At 55.7% G+C, this 14,837-nt stretch overlaps 6 protein-coding genes and 1 non-coding gene across 7 annotated transcripts in view; 3 read left to right on the top strand and 4 right to left on the bottom strand.

The window, feature by feature from the left end:
- PTSG_11765 (uncharacterized protein) overlaps positions 1-497 on the bottom strand; it is a gene marked incomplete at both ends in the record, with an annotated part of 23,117 nt that extends 22,620 nt beyond the window's left edge. The window contains one exon of the mRNA XM_004997586.1: positions 406-497. Coding sequence (XP_004997643.1) covers positions 406-497 — 92 coding nt within the window. The remainder of the gene's footprint in view (positions 1-405) is intronic.
- A 19-nt stretch (positions 498-516) lies between these two features.
- PTSG_11764 (uncharacterized protein) lies at positions 517-2,084 on the top strand (the record flags this gene model as incomplete). The annotated part of the gene is made up of 2 exons (XM_004997585.1): positions 517-622; positions 724-2,084. 2 exons carry the CDS (start codon positions 517-519, stop codon positions 2,082-2,084), a joined length of 1,467 nt encoding a protein of 488 aa, XP_004997642.1.
- A 688-nt stretch (positions 2,085-2,772) lies between these two features.
- On the top strand, positions 2,773-6,419 carry PTSG_01664 (uncharacterized protein; the record flags this gene model as incomplete). Its single annotated transcript, XM_004997584.1, has 12 exons — positions 2,773-2,964; positions 3,227-3,337; positions 3,567-3,591; positions 3,626-3,780; positions 3,939-4,067; positions 4,276-4,495; positions 4,879-4,929; positions 5,099-5,246; positions 5,422-5,584; positions 5,765-5,890; positions 6,029-6,076; positions 6,366-6,419. The coding sequence occupies exons 1-12, from the start codon at positions 2,935-2,937 to the stop codon at positions 6,417-6,419; spliced, it is 1,260 nt and encodes a 419-aa protein (XP_004997641.1). The 5' UTR covers positions 2,773-2,934.
- On the bottom strand, positions 2,788-2,860 carry PTSG_20066. The gene has a single exon. It is a non-coding gene; the product is annotated as a tRNA-Arg (tRNA).
- Positions 6,420-6,812: 393 nt separating the features above from the next.
- On the bottom strand, positions 6,813-8,096 carry PTSG_01663 (uncharacterized protein). Its single transcript, XM_004997583.1, has one exon. The coding sequence runs from the start codon at positions 8,027-8,029 to the stop codon at positions 6,929-6,931; it is 1,101 nt and encodes a 366-aa protein (XP_004997640.1). The 5' UTR covers positions 8,030-8,096; the 3' UTR covers positions 6,813-6,928.
- Positions 8,097-8,151: 55 nt separating this feature from the next.
- On the top strand, positions 8,152-12,917 carry PTSG_01662 (uncharacterized protein; the record flags this gene model as incomplete). Its single annotated transcript, XM_004997582.1, has 3 exons — positions 8,152-8,863; positions 9,156-9,338; positions 9,714-12,917. The coding sequence occupies exons 1-3, from the start codon at positions 8,600-8,602 to the stop codon at positions 12,915-12,917; spliced, it is 3,651 nt and encodes a 1,216-aa protein (XP_004997639.1). The 5' UTR covers positions 8,152-8,599.
- Positions 12,918-13,661: 744 nt separating this feature from the next.
- Positions 13,662-14,837, bottom strand: part of PTSG_11763 (uncharacterized protein) — a 4,549-nt gene continuing 3,373 nt past the window's right edge. Inside the window, exons 9-12 of the mRNA XM_004997581.1 lie at positions 14,494-14,638; positions 14,249-14,310; positions 13,999-14,091; positions 13,662-13,849 (exon numbers count right to left, since the gene is read on the bottom strand). Coding sequence (XP_004997638.1) covers positions 13,814-13,849; positions 13,999-14,091; positions 14,249-14,310; positions 14,494-14,638 — 336 coding nt within the window. The 3' untranslated portion in view covers positions 13,662-13,813. The remainder of the gene's footprint in view (positions 13,850-13,998; positions 14,092-14,248; positions 14,311-14,493; positions 14,639-14,837) is intronic.

Below are 14,837 nucleotides of genomic sequence, written 5' to 3'. Positions count from 1 at the left end.
CAACACCCTGATTCTTCTAGTCTGTACCAGGCCCGCCCACCCTGGATGACCCAGACACTTCTGTCTGTCACGCCATCACCGCTCGCTTCGGCGCCATCATGAAGGAAGACTGCGTCTCCTCTTTTTTGTTTCTCGACTGAATTGCGGTGCCTCTGCTTCAATGCTCCTATTAACGCTCTCCACTCAACCGATGACAAAGTTGCCGGCGCTCCTACTGGACCATATGAGAAGAAGACGTTGCTCCAGCCACGTGCCCTTGTGTGCTCCGTCTGGGACCAGCTGCTGGTGTCCGAGACCCTCGGCGACAAGGACACCTCTGGTGGCTCAACCACCACGTGACACGGTGCCACCAGCGCTGCTGGTACGGGGGAAAAGACATCAGCAGTGGGTGGTCATCTACCAGACATCGCTGTTGGCAATGTTGCGACGTCAGCTGATCCATGCACCGTCAAGGAGGCGCTTGCCTCGCCAGACTCTGAGGAGTGGCGCCAAGTCATCCTGGACGAGTGTGCGGGAATGCACGCCAATGACGTCTACGACGTCGTGCCTCGCGCTGACCTTCCCAAGGGCCACAAGCTGCTCCGTACTATGGTCATCTTTTCGACGCAGCGTGATGACCATGGTTATGTGATCAAGTACAAGGCGCGCTGGGTTGCCAAAGGCTACTCCAGGTCCACGGTGACAACTACACGGACACCTTTGCCCCGACGGATACGATCGCAGCCATTCGCACCATGCTCGCCATGGCCGTCGCGCGTGGCATGGACATCCAGCAGATGGACGTCAACACGGCGTTCCTCAACGCGCCCGTGGATCACGAGATCTACGTCCAGCCACCGGCCGTCGACGGCATCTTCTCGCCGAATACAGTCCTGCGCCTCAAGCGCGGGCTGTATGGGCTGAAGCAGAGCCCGCGCCTGTGGAACCACACGCTGGACGCCTGGATGCGCGAGCAGGACTTCGTCGCCACAGCCACGGACGCCTGCATCTACCGCCGCACCTGCAAGGGTGGCAAGATGATGTGGGTTGCCGTCTACGTGGACGACCTGCTCATCTTCGCCGACAGCGACAGCGACATGGCCGCGTTCAAGAAGGCCATCTCCAAGCGCTTCAAGATGAAGGACCTGGGCAGCCCAGACATATGTCTCGGCATCAAGGTGCAGCACGACCGCAAGGCCAGGACCGTCACCATGAGCCAGGAACACTACCTGTGCAACGTGCTGGAGAGCTTCGGCATGGCTGACTGCAAGCCGGTCGGCACGCCGCTCTGCACGGGCTACGTCGACAAGCCGGCCGACAAGGAGGAGCCACTGCCGGACGTGCCGTTCCGCGAGCTGCTTGGCTCCCTCCTCTATGCTGCGACGATGACGCGCCCAGACATCTCAGCGGCTGTCTCCATCCTGTCTCGCCGCATGCAGCACTTCAGCATGGACCACTGGAAGGCTGCCAAGCACCTTCTTCGCTACATCAAGGGCACCTTGTCCTACACCATCAAGTACGCCGCCACTGGCGACACCAGCAACGGCAGCACTGCCGACGGCGTGCTCTCAGCGTACTCGGATGCGTCCTTTGCCTCCGACGTTGACACGCGACGTTCCCGCACGGGCTTCGTCGTCTTCTGTTCCACGGGCCCCGTGTCCTGGAACTCCAAGCTGCAGGCCACTGTGGCCACAGCCTCCGCCGACGCGGAGTACATGGCTCTCGCAGCCACCGCACAGGAACTCATGTTCCTTCGCCAACTCCAGGAGGAGCTCACCGGCGCCGTCCTGTGCGAGCCCACGCTCGTCCACACGGACAACCAGCCGGCGCAGCGCGTTGCCGAACACGCCGCCTCGCGCATGCGGCACATCCTCGTCAAGTACCACTACATCCGCGAGTGCGTCGACACCAAGAGGATTGTGCTGAGCTACCTCGCCACGGAGCACATGATCGCAGATCTCCTCACGAAGATCCTCCCTCGGCCCAAGACGGCTCAGTTCTGCACGATGCTGTTCGACCAGCGTCCTCTGCCAGGTTGCCAGCCACGGGCCCGTCCTCATTCGGGCCGGTCGCCACGTCCTTCGACTCCGCGTCAGGACCTCTGAGCGGCCGCGCACCACAGGACACGCCTTCACTCGGGCCAGCCTTCCACAACAGGCTGCGCACCACAGGCACCAACCATTTTCTTAAACGTGTTCCACAACACACGTCCTTACTCACATCTCACCTACCTCTGCCCATGCCATTCCTACATGCATGACATCATCATCATCATCATCACGTTTCAGAACATCAACGCAGCAGAGAGGTAGGTCAATGCGGGGGAGTGTTGACAGGCAAGTCCTGTCTGCTGAGTCATATCATTGACCTCCCTTCTTCACGACACCACAAATTTGCACTCACCTCTCTTGTGTTCTGGAATGTTCACGTGATTTCCCTCCAATCTGTTGCACGTGCAGTGTTTACCTTGTGTGGTTGCTCGATGTTACATGCTCTTGCATAACACACCACATAACCACACAACTCTCAACAAACACTGCCACGTCACCACTTTGCGTTGTCGACAATTCTTGTCTTCTGCTCTGTTTATTTCTGTTGGAGTGTTCATTCATCCTACATCCTTGTTTGCTTCACAACTCAAGTAAACACACACAACTCCCTCTTGCCAAGACAATCTTCCACACAACACACAGCACACTCTGCACACACACAAGTCTCCAACAACAGCACCACCAGCATGAGCATGCAACATCCATTCCTTGGTGGTGTCTTAGCCCAAAAAAAAAGAAAGAGAACAAAAAAACCAGTTACACTTGACGGGACTCGAACCCGCAACCCTTCGATCCGAAGTCGAAAGCGCTATCCATTGCGCCACAAGTGCCACTTGAGCACATGTTGACGTAGAAGAATTTGCTTTTATCAAATGGTTGTGTGTTTTCCAAGACAACAGAGGTGATGGAGGATGTTGTCCATGAGCCGTTCCAGGTCAGATGTGTGTGTGTGTGTGTGTGTGTGTGTGTGTGTGTGTGTGTGTGTGTGTGTGTGTGTGTGTGTGTTTGCGCGCATCGTTGCTCGTCTGACCTCCTATCCACGTGGCTGCCCCCGTCTGACGTCCCTACCTCTTCCCTCTGCCCGTCTCTCCCATCTCTGCCTCTCTATTTGCGGCGATGTTTGTGACACGCGGCGTGTGCCATTTCGTACCACCCTACTCATCTCTCCTCTGAACTTGCGTGTTTCGTGTGCGCAGCTGGACCACGTGCAGTTGAAGCGTGGCTTGAAGGTTGCTGCCACAGGCTTTCTCAAGTTTCAAGCCTCTGTTCTCCTCTTTCATGACCCAGACACAAAAACAGAGCTCTGGGTAAGAGCGCAGCTTTCTGCTGTTTGCTTGTGTGTGTGTGTGTGTGTGTGTGTGTGTGTGTGTGTGTGTGTGTGTGTGTGTGTGTGTGTGTGTGTGTGTGTGTGTGTGTGTGTGTGTGTGTGTGTGTGTGTGTTGCTCCTTACTTTCTGATTCGAGGCCGGCCCCTTGTGCGTATTGCCCATCAACGCCCAATCTTCCTCACCAACCTCATCTCCTTTCGCTGCCATAGATTGAGTACATGACGATCCAGACCAGTGCCCTGCTCTTTTTCCTCACACGTCACATCAGACACGATTGAGAGCCTGGATGCGTTCCATGTGCACCCGAAGATCAACAACGTCACCGTGGATGGGTGGGCTCTCTATGACGCCGAGCAAGAGTACAAGCGCATGGGCGTTCCGTGCGATGAGTGGCGCTTGTCCACCGTCAACGAGCAATACGAGGTACACATGTGTGTGTGTGTGTGTGTGTGTGCATGTGCGCATGTGTGCGTGTGCGCATGTGTGCGTGTGCGTGCCACAAGTACTTACGACACCATTCCTGCAAGCAACCCCGCTTGCCCTTCTCACATCAATGCTCATTTCATCCACTGCGTCTGCAGGTTTGCCCTACCTATGCGCGCAAGCTGTTCGTACCCACATTCTCCTCGGATGATGTTGTGCGTGGCAGCGCCAAGTTCCGCAGTAAAGGCCGCCTCCCCGCCCTTAGCTTTCGCTCCACCGTCAACCATGTGTGTGTGTGTGTGTGTGTGTGTGTGCGTGTATGTATGTGTTGTGTGTGTGCGTGTGTGTATGTGTGTAATTTGTGCGCGCGCGTGCAAGCGTGCCGTACATGTTTGCGGGCAACCGCCTTCAACACGCGCACAGAAACGTCCCCACTCAAACCCTTAACCCCTCCCCGCTCCGCTTCGCATTACCTCACGCACGACCACCCTGCAGTGCTGTATCTGTCGCAGCAGCCAGCCTTACAGCGGCATGCAGAGCAAGCGGTCTGACGAGGACGAGAAGCATCTGCTGGCCATCCAACGCTGCAGCCCACATGGGAAGCCTCTCATCATCGTCGACACCCGCCCAAAGGTCAACGCAATGGCGAACAAGGCTGCTGGAAAAGGCTTCGAGAACATGGAGGGTTACGCCAACTGCAAGCTCATGTTTCACGGTGTGTGCGATGTGTGTGTTATGTATGTGTGTTGTGTATGTGTGCTGTGCATATTTGTGTGTTGTGTGTGTGTGTTATGTGTGTGTGTGTTGTGTATGTGTGTGTGTTGTATATATATATATATATGTGTGTGTGTGTTATGTGTGTTGTGTGTGTGTTGTATATGTGTGCGTGTGTGCGTGCGTGCGTGTGTCCTTTGTGCCGAGTCGGCTTTGTGTGTCTGTGTGCCTATCCGTGCGTGATGTGTACTACCCATGTGGGCTTGTTCGTTGTGTGTTCTGCTTCTCCCAATTCACAAGATACATTGTATTGGTGATTCTTCCCTCACAAGCTGCACCAAACCTTTCGTTCCTCCCCGGTCATGTCCGTCGTCCATGTTGTAGGCATTCAGAACATCCATGTGATGCGAGACAGTCTCAACGCGCTCTTGAAAGGTGCAGCATCAACCTTCGATCTCACGTGGCTCACGCGCACGCGATTTCGCCACGAGTTGGCGTGCAAAGCGGCAGTCACACGTGCATACACACACACACACACACACACACACACACATGTACACGCGAGCGCCGACTTACTCGTGAATGTCGCCGTTTGTCTGCGCAGCGTGCCTTGCATCCAACATTCGGCCAGACAAGTACCTGCGCGGTGTCAACGACTCTGGATGGCTCAAACACATACAGACAGTCATGCAAACGACACTCAGCATTGTCGATTACATCAACAACGGTCACAACGTCCTCGTGCACTGCAGGTGTGCATGTGTGTGTGTGTTTGTGTGTGTGTGTGGTTGTGGTCATCGTGTTGCGTGCATGTATGTGGGAATGTGTGGCTTCATGTGTATCTCATCTTGAGGTGTTGTGCGTCCTTGTTGTTTGCATCTCACACGTATGGTTTCACAACGTCACACGCTACTGCACGTCGCGCAGTGACGGCTGGGATCGCACTGCACAGACGTGCTCGCTCAGCTCCCTGCTGCTTGATCCATACTACCGCACCATCAACGGATACATTGTTCTCATTGAGAAAGAGTGGCTGTCGTTTGGTCACAAGTTCATGGACAGGCACGGCTTTATTCGCGGCTCTGCAAAGGTCGCATTGGCCTCTGTGTGTGTGTGTGTGTGTATGTTATTGGTGATGCTTGTGTTCTGGTTGGCTTCGTTTTTCACCATCGCACACCCGTTGTTCCCTCCTCAGCGAGCCCCCAATACACTAATGCACTCTCACTTACCCACCCACCCACTGCGCCTTCCGTGTTTGCATCACCCGCAGGAGATGTCGCCAATCTTCCTGCAGTTTCTAGAGTGCACATGGCATTGCATGCAGCAGTTCCCACGTGCATTTGAATTCAACTCAAAGTTTCTCATCTCCATCCATGATTGTCTTCACTCTTGCAAGGTGTGTATGTGTAATTTGTGTGTGTGCGTGCGTGTGTGTGTGCGTGCAGGCAGAGCGGGCGAACATGCCCTCCTTGTTCATCGTTGCTTTACGTGATCCGCAACACCGCCTCATACCACCATTCCACCCTGCTACTAGTTTGGCACGTTCCTGGGCAACTGCGACCGCGAGCGGGATGCGGCCGATGTTCGCACGCGCACGCGATCTGCATGGACCTACATCTTTTCACGGTGGGGCACGCCTTTGTGTACTGATGCAGTTACGCAATAAGGCCCCATCCCCATTTGCTGCTCACCATAATCACTTCTCCTTCACACACACACACACACACACACACACACACACACACACACACACACACACACACACACACACACACACACACACACACAAATACATGCACGCACATATGCGCAGCGACAAGGTCTCACAAACCTTGTTCTTCTCTCGTCACCCTTCTTCGGTGCTTTGCCAGGCGTTTGTGTTTGGCATGCGCGAGCCACCGCGGAGTTTGCTCGAGCAGTGGTGAAGATGTGGCAGCTTTCATCTTCGTTTGCGTTCCTCATGCGCGTCAACTCTTTGTTCGCTCTGCCATGCGCATCGCCTTGATCTCTGTTCGTTTCGTGTGTAATCGTTCGTGTATTCTTTGAGAGTCCAACTTGCGGTCATGTTGGGAGAGTAGAGAATCCGTTATCAGTACACGCACGAGCGTGCGCACGCATGTGCCATTTCACGCAACGGCACGTCCACAAAACACCATATGCACACTCTAGCCATACTCTGAACTGAAACCGCACACATGCGCGCATATGTTCGCACACACACACACACATGTTCGCACACACACGCACATGTACACACGCGCACACACATGCAACCCTCCCCCAACCAACCACACACGCGCGCATATGTTCGCACACACACACACACACACACACACACACACATGCAACCCGCCCCCCCCACCCACCACCACCACCACCGACCAACCACACACACATGCACACACACACACACACACGCCGTCAACCACGGGTATCATTGCTCGTCATCACCGGCGTCGTCGTCATCACCAGCCACCACGTGGCGTGCGTCCTCATAGCCGTACTTGTGTGCGAGTCGCATGGCTGCCCGCGTAAACTCCGCGTCAACCCGATACAGGTCTTCCCAGGTCACCGTGGTGTGGTGCCGCTTCGCCCGCGCGGCGCGGTTGATTCGCTTGCTGCACACGTTCTCCTCAAAGCCTGCAGCGCGGCACACATCTGCAGGCATTGTGTCCTCCATGCGAAAGCGGCGGTCGGCATACACCTCCACCATCCGGTTCCACGTCACCCAGTGGATGAGGGCGCGCCGAAGCACAGGCTGCATGGTCGCCAAATCAGGCACCTGTGGCGTGTGCTTGCCAATGAACCGCCACGATAGGCCTGTGAACGTCGTGAGGCTGGCAACACACCGCAGGGGATGCCGCACCACGTGGAAGACCTGCTGGAACCGCTGGTTGTTGATGCGCCGCTTGCTTGCCTCCCAGGGGTAGAAGTGGTCGGGGTCCACCACGGCGTATGTCCACGACACGCTGCCTTGCGAGCACACGGCTTCGTGGCAGATGTCCAGCCCTTTCATGCGAAGTGCACTGGCGATGTGGTGCGTTCCACTCCGGCCCACGCCAGTCACCAGCAGCGGCACCTGCCCATTGAACGGGCACCCGGGCAGCAGCTTGTGCGAGTGAAGGCAGATGTTGTCCTCCTCCCAGAACCGGCCAGCAATGGCCTTGCGCGCCAGCGCGGCAGCTTCGGAGCTGCCTCGCCGCTTTGCCATGGTGGACTTGAGCTTCGCCAGCTTCTTCGTCGGCACCACCCCATACTGCACGTCCTCTGCGTCGTCTATTCTTATCCCTCTGCTCTCTGCGCCACCATGCCCTTGCGTGCCGCCAGCGTAGTTGCGCCGCCCATCACTGTCGCCACCGCGGCCTGCAACCCCGTCTGCGCCCTGCTGGAGCTCGTGCAGGCCCAGCCGTTCGGCCGTGGCGTCGATTGCCGCCAGGCCCACAGACACGCTGGCGTGCGCGTACAGCAGACACGCAATGGATGCCACCAGCGCTATCAGCGCAGCCACCTCCCCAAACGACACAGGCTTCCCCATCGTCGTCGCAGCCAACAGCAGAATCAACAAACGACAGCATGTAATCGGTTGAGAAACTTGGCACACACACCAACAAAAAATCGTGTGATATCTCCACAACTGGCGGCCACTTCCCCTCGGTCGTTTCTCAGTCGTTTGATGGTTGCTCGCAAGCACGCAAGCACTTCAACTGCACCTCTGCATACACACACACTCTCTCTCCTTCTCTCGCTCTCTCTCTCTCTCACAGACCTTCAAGGCCTTGTCTGTTTCATCAAATCATCCCATCACTCACGGCAGAAGAACAACGAGGAAGCTGCTGAGCCACGACAACGGAACAGGGCGACGCCAAGCACACCAGAACAAGAAGATCAAACCACAAGCACAGCCGCACAGCCGCAGCAGAACTGCAAGACTGTAGCAGGACAACACTCAAAGCTCAAAGGCTCACTTCAACACAACCTCGATCGAGCAGGAACCTGGACAACAGGACAACCTAGCCCAGCCTTCCTACCTTCCTTCCTTCCTTCCTTCAGCGTCACAACAGCCTGCAGCACAAGAGCACACCGCCACACACAATACCGCTGAACCATGTCCGGGAACACCGACAACGGGGAACCTGGTGGTGACAAGAGGGCCGGAAGCCACAACAACAACGGCTCGTCTCCATCAACCCAGCAGGGAACAACAACAGCAACGACGACAATGCCAGGCATTGCACACTTTCTTCGCGCTGACGCCGACTCTGAAGAGGAGCAGCCTCAGCAGCAAGAACTGCAGCCGATGCACTCTGTCATTGAATTGGTCGAACAAGGACACCCCCACTCAACAGCCACCACCGCGACCGGAACCACGGTTTGTGCGCGAGCGAGCGCGACGTATGGCTTTCTCTCTCTTTCACACACACACACACACACGCACACACACACACACACACACACACACACACACACACACACACACACACACACTCTCTCTCTCTCTCCCGTGCTCTCTCCCGTGCTCTCGTGTTGTGGACTGCTCCCCCTCTACCTTTGCACGGTGCAACAACAACTCCCCCCCCCCACAACAACACTACCTCACACTTACCTCACTACCTCTTGCTCATCACACACATTGATGCCACTGGCCAACACAACCCTAACAGGCCGCAGCTAGCGCTGATGTCACAGCAAGCACATCACCTGGAGCCCAAGGGACCACACGGAATTCGTTTGCAGAGGAGGCACCGTTTGTGTTTGATGGGCAGCCCCGCCACATTAGCGGCGATGTGGAGTTCGCGCAACAGTTTGCACCGAATCCTGCTTCGGCAAACCTTCCCACTGCCACGGTGAGCCGCAGCCAAAGCATGCCTGCTACAAGGCTATTGCTGCTGCAAGCACTCTTTGCCCCTTGCTTTCAGCCGTTCGCGGTGTACTGCTGCATGGGGGTTCATGCTTGACACTGCTTTTCTCTTGCTCTCTGACCTCAAGCATGCGCGCTCGCACAACATGCTCACATCACATGTCACACTTTCCAAGTCATTTACGTCCACTTCCCCCTCGCTTACACAAACTCACACACACACACACAAACTCACACGCACGCACGCACGCACGCACGCACGCACACACACACACACACACACACACACACACACACACACACACACACACACACACACACACACACACACACACGCACGCACGCACACACACACACACAGCCACCTGCTCGGGGTCCTGCGACGATGCCAGATGTGTCTGCGCCCAGCGCAACAGCATCCACCCAACCAATGTGGAATGTTGGCCACTTTGGAGAGACGGACACAGACGCACTCGTGGAGTCAGCAGACAATGAGCACGCGGACGCCACCATCGCCACTCCGCGTGCCGTTGGATTGCACGCATTTCGGCCGTCCGCTGCTGTTGGTCCAACGTACAGCAGGAACCGCCTTGTGCTGGCGGCTATCGGTGCCATCTGCATCTTGGCACTTGTGATTGGTATCCCTGTGGGTATCACCTCGTCCTCGTCATCCTCGTCTGGCCCTGGCCACCCTCTGGACTGCTCAGACCCCTTTACACGTCAACAGTTCCGTGACATGTCCTACACCAAGGCATCCAACGTTATTGAGTGCTGCTGTCCCGAATTCTACAGCCTGCACAAGGTCACGGATGTCGTATCCTTGAGCAGCGCGCAGACCCAGGTGCACTTTGGCTCAATACGCTCCATTGGCGGCGATGTGCGTGGCTCGGGTGGTATGATTGAGCTCATCGACTTTGGCAAGGCTAAATCCATTGATGGCGCTCTGGACCTCAACTACAACCGCCTCTCCATAGTCAACTTCCAGAACGTCAAGAAAATCGGCGCCATCTACTTGGGCAACAACATCATCACATCCCTGGATTTTGGCGCTGTCAAGCACGTGCAGGACAGCATTGACTTGCGCAACAACCAACTCAGGCAGATCAGCTTTGGCAAGATTCGCGAAGTTGGCGGCCGTGTGAGTGTCAGCAACAACCTGCTGACGTCTCTCAGCTTTGGTGATCGCCTCCAGGTCATTGGCGGTGATCTCGACGCGATGAGCAACCGGCTGACTGCCGTTGACTTGGGTGCCGTCACCCAGATTGGCGGCCACCTGCGCCTGTCCGACAACCCCCACCTTGCCGCCTTGGATCTGGGCAACGTCAAGACCATCAGCGGCTCCCTGACTGTGCATGCTCGCCTCACACAGCTTGACCTGGCGCAACTAGCAAACATTTCGCAGATCGACGTGAGCGGCAACATGTTGACAACCATCTCCTTTGGTGCTGTCACAGCCATCAGCGGCGGCGTTGACCTGAGCAACAACCAGCTGGGGACGGTGGACCTTCGCAACGTCCGCACTGTTGCTGGGCGTGTTGACCTGAGTCACAACCAACTGTCCGTGATGAACTTCAATAATGCGCTCACTATTGCTGGGCGTGTTGACCTGAGTCACAACAAGCTAACATCGTGCGACTTTGGAAACGTTCAATCCATTGGCGGCGAGATTGATTTGCGAGACAATGCCTTCCGAACCCTTGAGAGCCTTCACTTTGGAAACATGACAACCATCAAAGGGCTGGTGCTCAGCGCGAACAGGCTGACGTCTGTGAACATTGAAGGCCCAACGACCATGTTTGGCACGTTGACACTCAGCTACAACCAGCTGTCGACTCTTGACGTTCGTGGAACCCTCAGAACCGTGCAGGGTGATGTGGTTCTTGACCACAGTGGCCTTGACAGCCTCAAATTCTCCTCAATCATTCGCATTGGCGGAGTATTGGACTTAACTGGCAACAACCGGCTGACCACACTGGACTTTGGAAGCGTTTCATCCATTGGTGGCCACATTGCCCTGGGCACCACCCCGCACTTGGCAGTCGTAAACCTGGGAGGCCTAACACTGCTGGCGTCGTCGCTGACAGTGCATGGCAGGCTGACGCACTTTGACATTGGCGACGTGACCTCCGTTGCTGGGCAGATTGACCTGCGTGGCAATCAGCTGACCTCCCTTGATTTGAGTGGCCTGAAGGTGGTGGCCACTTCCCTGGCCCTGCAGAACAACCGATTGACGTTCCTGAATTTGGGCAGCATCGAGCACATTCGTAGCGTCAATGTTCGGGGCAATCCCCTGTCTGTCATCCACTTTGATGCGGGCAGGACATTGAGGTCAGATCTCACGCTCAGCTACGGTTACAACCAGCCGTCATGTGGGATACGAGGTCTGGCCACTGTTTCCGGCAGTCTGGACCTGCACGACAACGGTCTCACGCGATTTGACTTTGGTGACCTGCACACTGTCAAGGGTGACATGGATCTGTCGTTCAACGATTTCACGGAAATTACGCTTGCCAACGTCACGTCTGTGGGCGGCGGCCTCAACCTTAGGTACAACCGCGAGCTGACCAGCATTGACCTCGGGAGCCTCCAGGAGCTGGGCGGTGCCATTAATTTTGATGGCTTATCGAAGTTGAAAGAGTTGCGCATGGGCAGGTTAACGACGCTCTCGCAGGACCTGAGTTTTGTTAACGCCCAGCTCACGCACGTGGACTTTGGTGAGCTGACGAGGGTGGAAGGCAACATTGAACTGTATTACAACGACCTGACGGCGTTTGACATCCAACGCGTGACACATGTGGGCGGAACCCTGAACCTCCAAGCAAATCAGATCACCCATATTCTTCTGCGCAATTTGCAGCACTTGCGCGGGGAACTGAGATGCGGTACCACGGAACACCTGCCAGTCACGATCCAGTTCAACAGCGGCGCTGCCATGGACTCGTCCCTTAACGTGACAGCTTATCAGTCGAGGCTGGCCTTCGCCGGCCTCACGCAGCTTGGCGGCAGCCTGTCCCTGAAGTACCAGAGCCTGTACAATGTTGACTTTGGCCCACTGCAGAGCATCGGTGGAGATCTTGACTTGAGGGGCAACAGGTTTTCCACCATTGACCTCCAGCTCATTTCTTCCATCAAAGGCAGGCTGCAGCTTGGGAAAAGGCCTTCTGAGAACCAAAACCTTGTTGCAATTGATCTGGGGCAGCTCACCTCGCTCAACCATGCCATCGCATGGCCCAACTTCAACTTGAAGCGGGTTGATTTTGGCAGGCTGACCTCTGTCTCTGGTATGATCGACCTTCGTAGCTGCCAGCTGACAATGCTGGATCTACAATCCCTCACCTCAGTGCCGTCAGATGTGCTTCTGGGGTACAACTCCATGACCACGTTTGATTTTGGAAGCGTGACACGCGTCGAGGGCAATGTCGACCTGAGCAACAACCGCTTGACAACAATCGAGCGTGGGCGGCTGCAGGTGATCACAGGCAACCTCGACGTGAGGTCCAATCCACTGACCTCCTTCGACAGCGATGTGTGGAACCGCATTGTTCAAGGGCAGGTGCTCATGTGATGATGCTGGTGCACGTGTTGCGCCTGCATGTGCATGAAAGTGCACGTTCGTTCACATTTGCGTGGAACGTGGATCCCCTCCCCCCTTCTCCCAGCACCCCACTCCCTCTCTGTTGTGCTGTGTGGTTGATACAAAGACCGTTGATTTTGTTTGCACTGGTGATAGTTGCAATTCCATTCTTCCATCGCTCTGTTTCATTTCTGTTTTGTTCGGCGATGTTTTTGTGGCGTCGCGTTTCTTCCCAGCCCCTTTGTTGTTGTTGTTGTTGTTGTTGTTGTTGTTGTTGTTGTTGTTGTTGTTGTTGTTGTTGTTGTTGTTGTTGTTGTTGTTGTTGTTGTTGTTGTTGTTGTTGTTGTTGTTGTTGCTCTGGCTGTTGTTGTTGTTTCCTTTTGGGCGACGTCATGTCTGTATGTCGCACCGATTGAGCATCGCATTTCATCTCTTCCCCTCTTTGTTGACGTTTGTTGTCAGAACTGCGCGTGCTTCCATTCTTCCCCTCCCCGCCCCTTTGTCGTTGTGTTGGTGGTCGTTGCCCACAATCATGAAACATACGTCCAGTCCATACCTCGCCAAGTCCCCCAGCGACCTTGTGTTGCCTTCATGTTAAACGCGTGTGTTCCCACATCACCTGCATGAGCTTTTGTGTGCATTTATTCTGACGCCGCAAGAAAGAACAGCGCAGTGAAACACACACACACACACACATCATCATCATCATCATCATCATCATCATCATCATCATCATCATCATCATCATCATCATCATCATCACCACCATCATCACCACACCTCACCCCCCCCGCACACACGCACACATTCACATCACAACACATTCAAGGAGAGCTAAGCAGCCAGCTGTGGTGAGAAAGGATGCTGCCCTGTTCCTCGTGTACACGTCATTTACCACCGCTGAAGGAGCCCGTGATGTTCACCTGCGTCAAAGCCAAACGAGCAGCGCGTGAGTACACAGGGAGATGGACGCAAGTGAGCGACGTTGCCAGGTGCGTGTGATGAAACAACGATGTGGATGAAGCGTGGTGGTGGTGGTGCAAACGCGAGGAGGAGCACGCACAAAACGAACCTGCACAGCGGACACGTTGCGGGACTTTGACTTGTTCTTCTGGCTCTTGAACATGCGGTTGAAGTCCGCCATCCTCCCTTGCGAGCGCGCAGCCTATGGTCGTGGTGCAGGTGATGGCGATGGCGTTAGCGCCGGTGCGAGCGTGAATACCTCCACACACAGACACAGACACACACACACACACAGACAGACACAGACAGACACAGACACACACAGACACACACACACACACACAGGCGCACACACGCACCCTAGCAGTTGTATCAAAGTCCTGGGTGACTTTGCTCTCTGGTCGAATCACGTAGTCGCGATCTGCGTCGTGCAAGTGAAATGATGGTGATGGGAGGTCAAGGAATAGAAACGAGGTCCCGTGAGCAAAGACCAACGGGGAGGGAAGCAAGCTCAAGGGAAAAGACGGAGAAGTATGCTTCGTGTGATGATTAGACGCACGCACACACACACACACACACACATCACATCACGCGGTTGACTGACCCTCTGGCTGGGGCACGCGGGCGCGGATGATGAAGCCCTTGTCGCCGGGGCGGAGGGCGGATGTGTCTTGGACGCTGCGATGGCTGCGGGCGGGGCCGACGCGGCGCATGCGGCGGCGAAGGCGCTCCTCCTCAGCCGCCTGCTGCTGTTGGTGATGGCGGCGGCGGCGGTGGTGGTGGTGGGGGTGATAACCATGGTGAGGGCAGCGAGTAAGGAACATGGACTGCACTTGGTAGACGATGAAGCTGTGGCGGCGTCAAGAAGACGCGCGCGCGCACACACACACACACACACACACACACACACACACACACACACACACACACACACACACACACACACAC

Source organism: Salpingoeca rosetta (genome assembly GCF_000188695.1).
Source record: "Salpingoeca rosetta unplaced genomic scaffold supercont1.3, whole genome shotgun sequence".
Taxonomy (NCBI): domain Eukaryota; class Choanoflagellata; order Craspedida; family Salpingoecidae; genus Salpingoeca; species Salpingoeca rosetta.
This window is presented reverse-complemented; position numbering and strand designations above follow the sequence as displayed.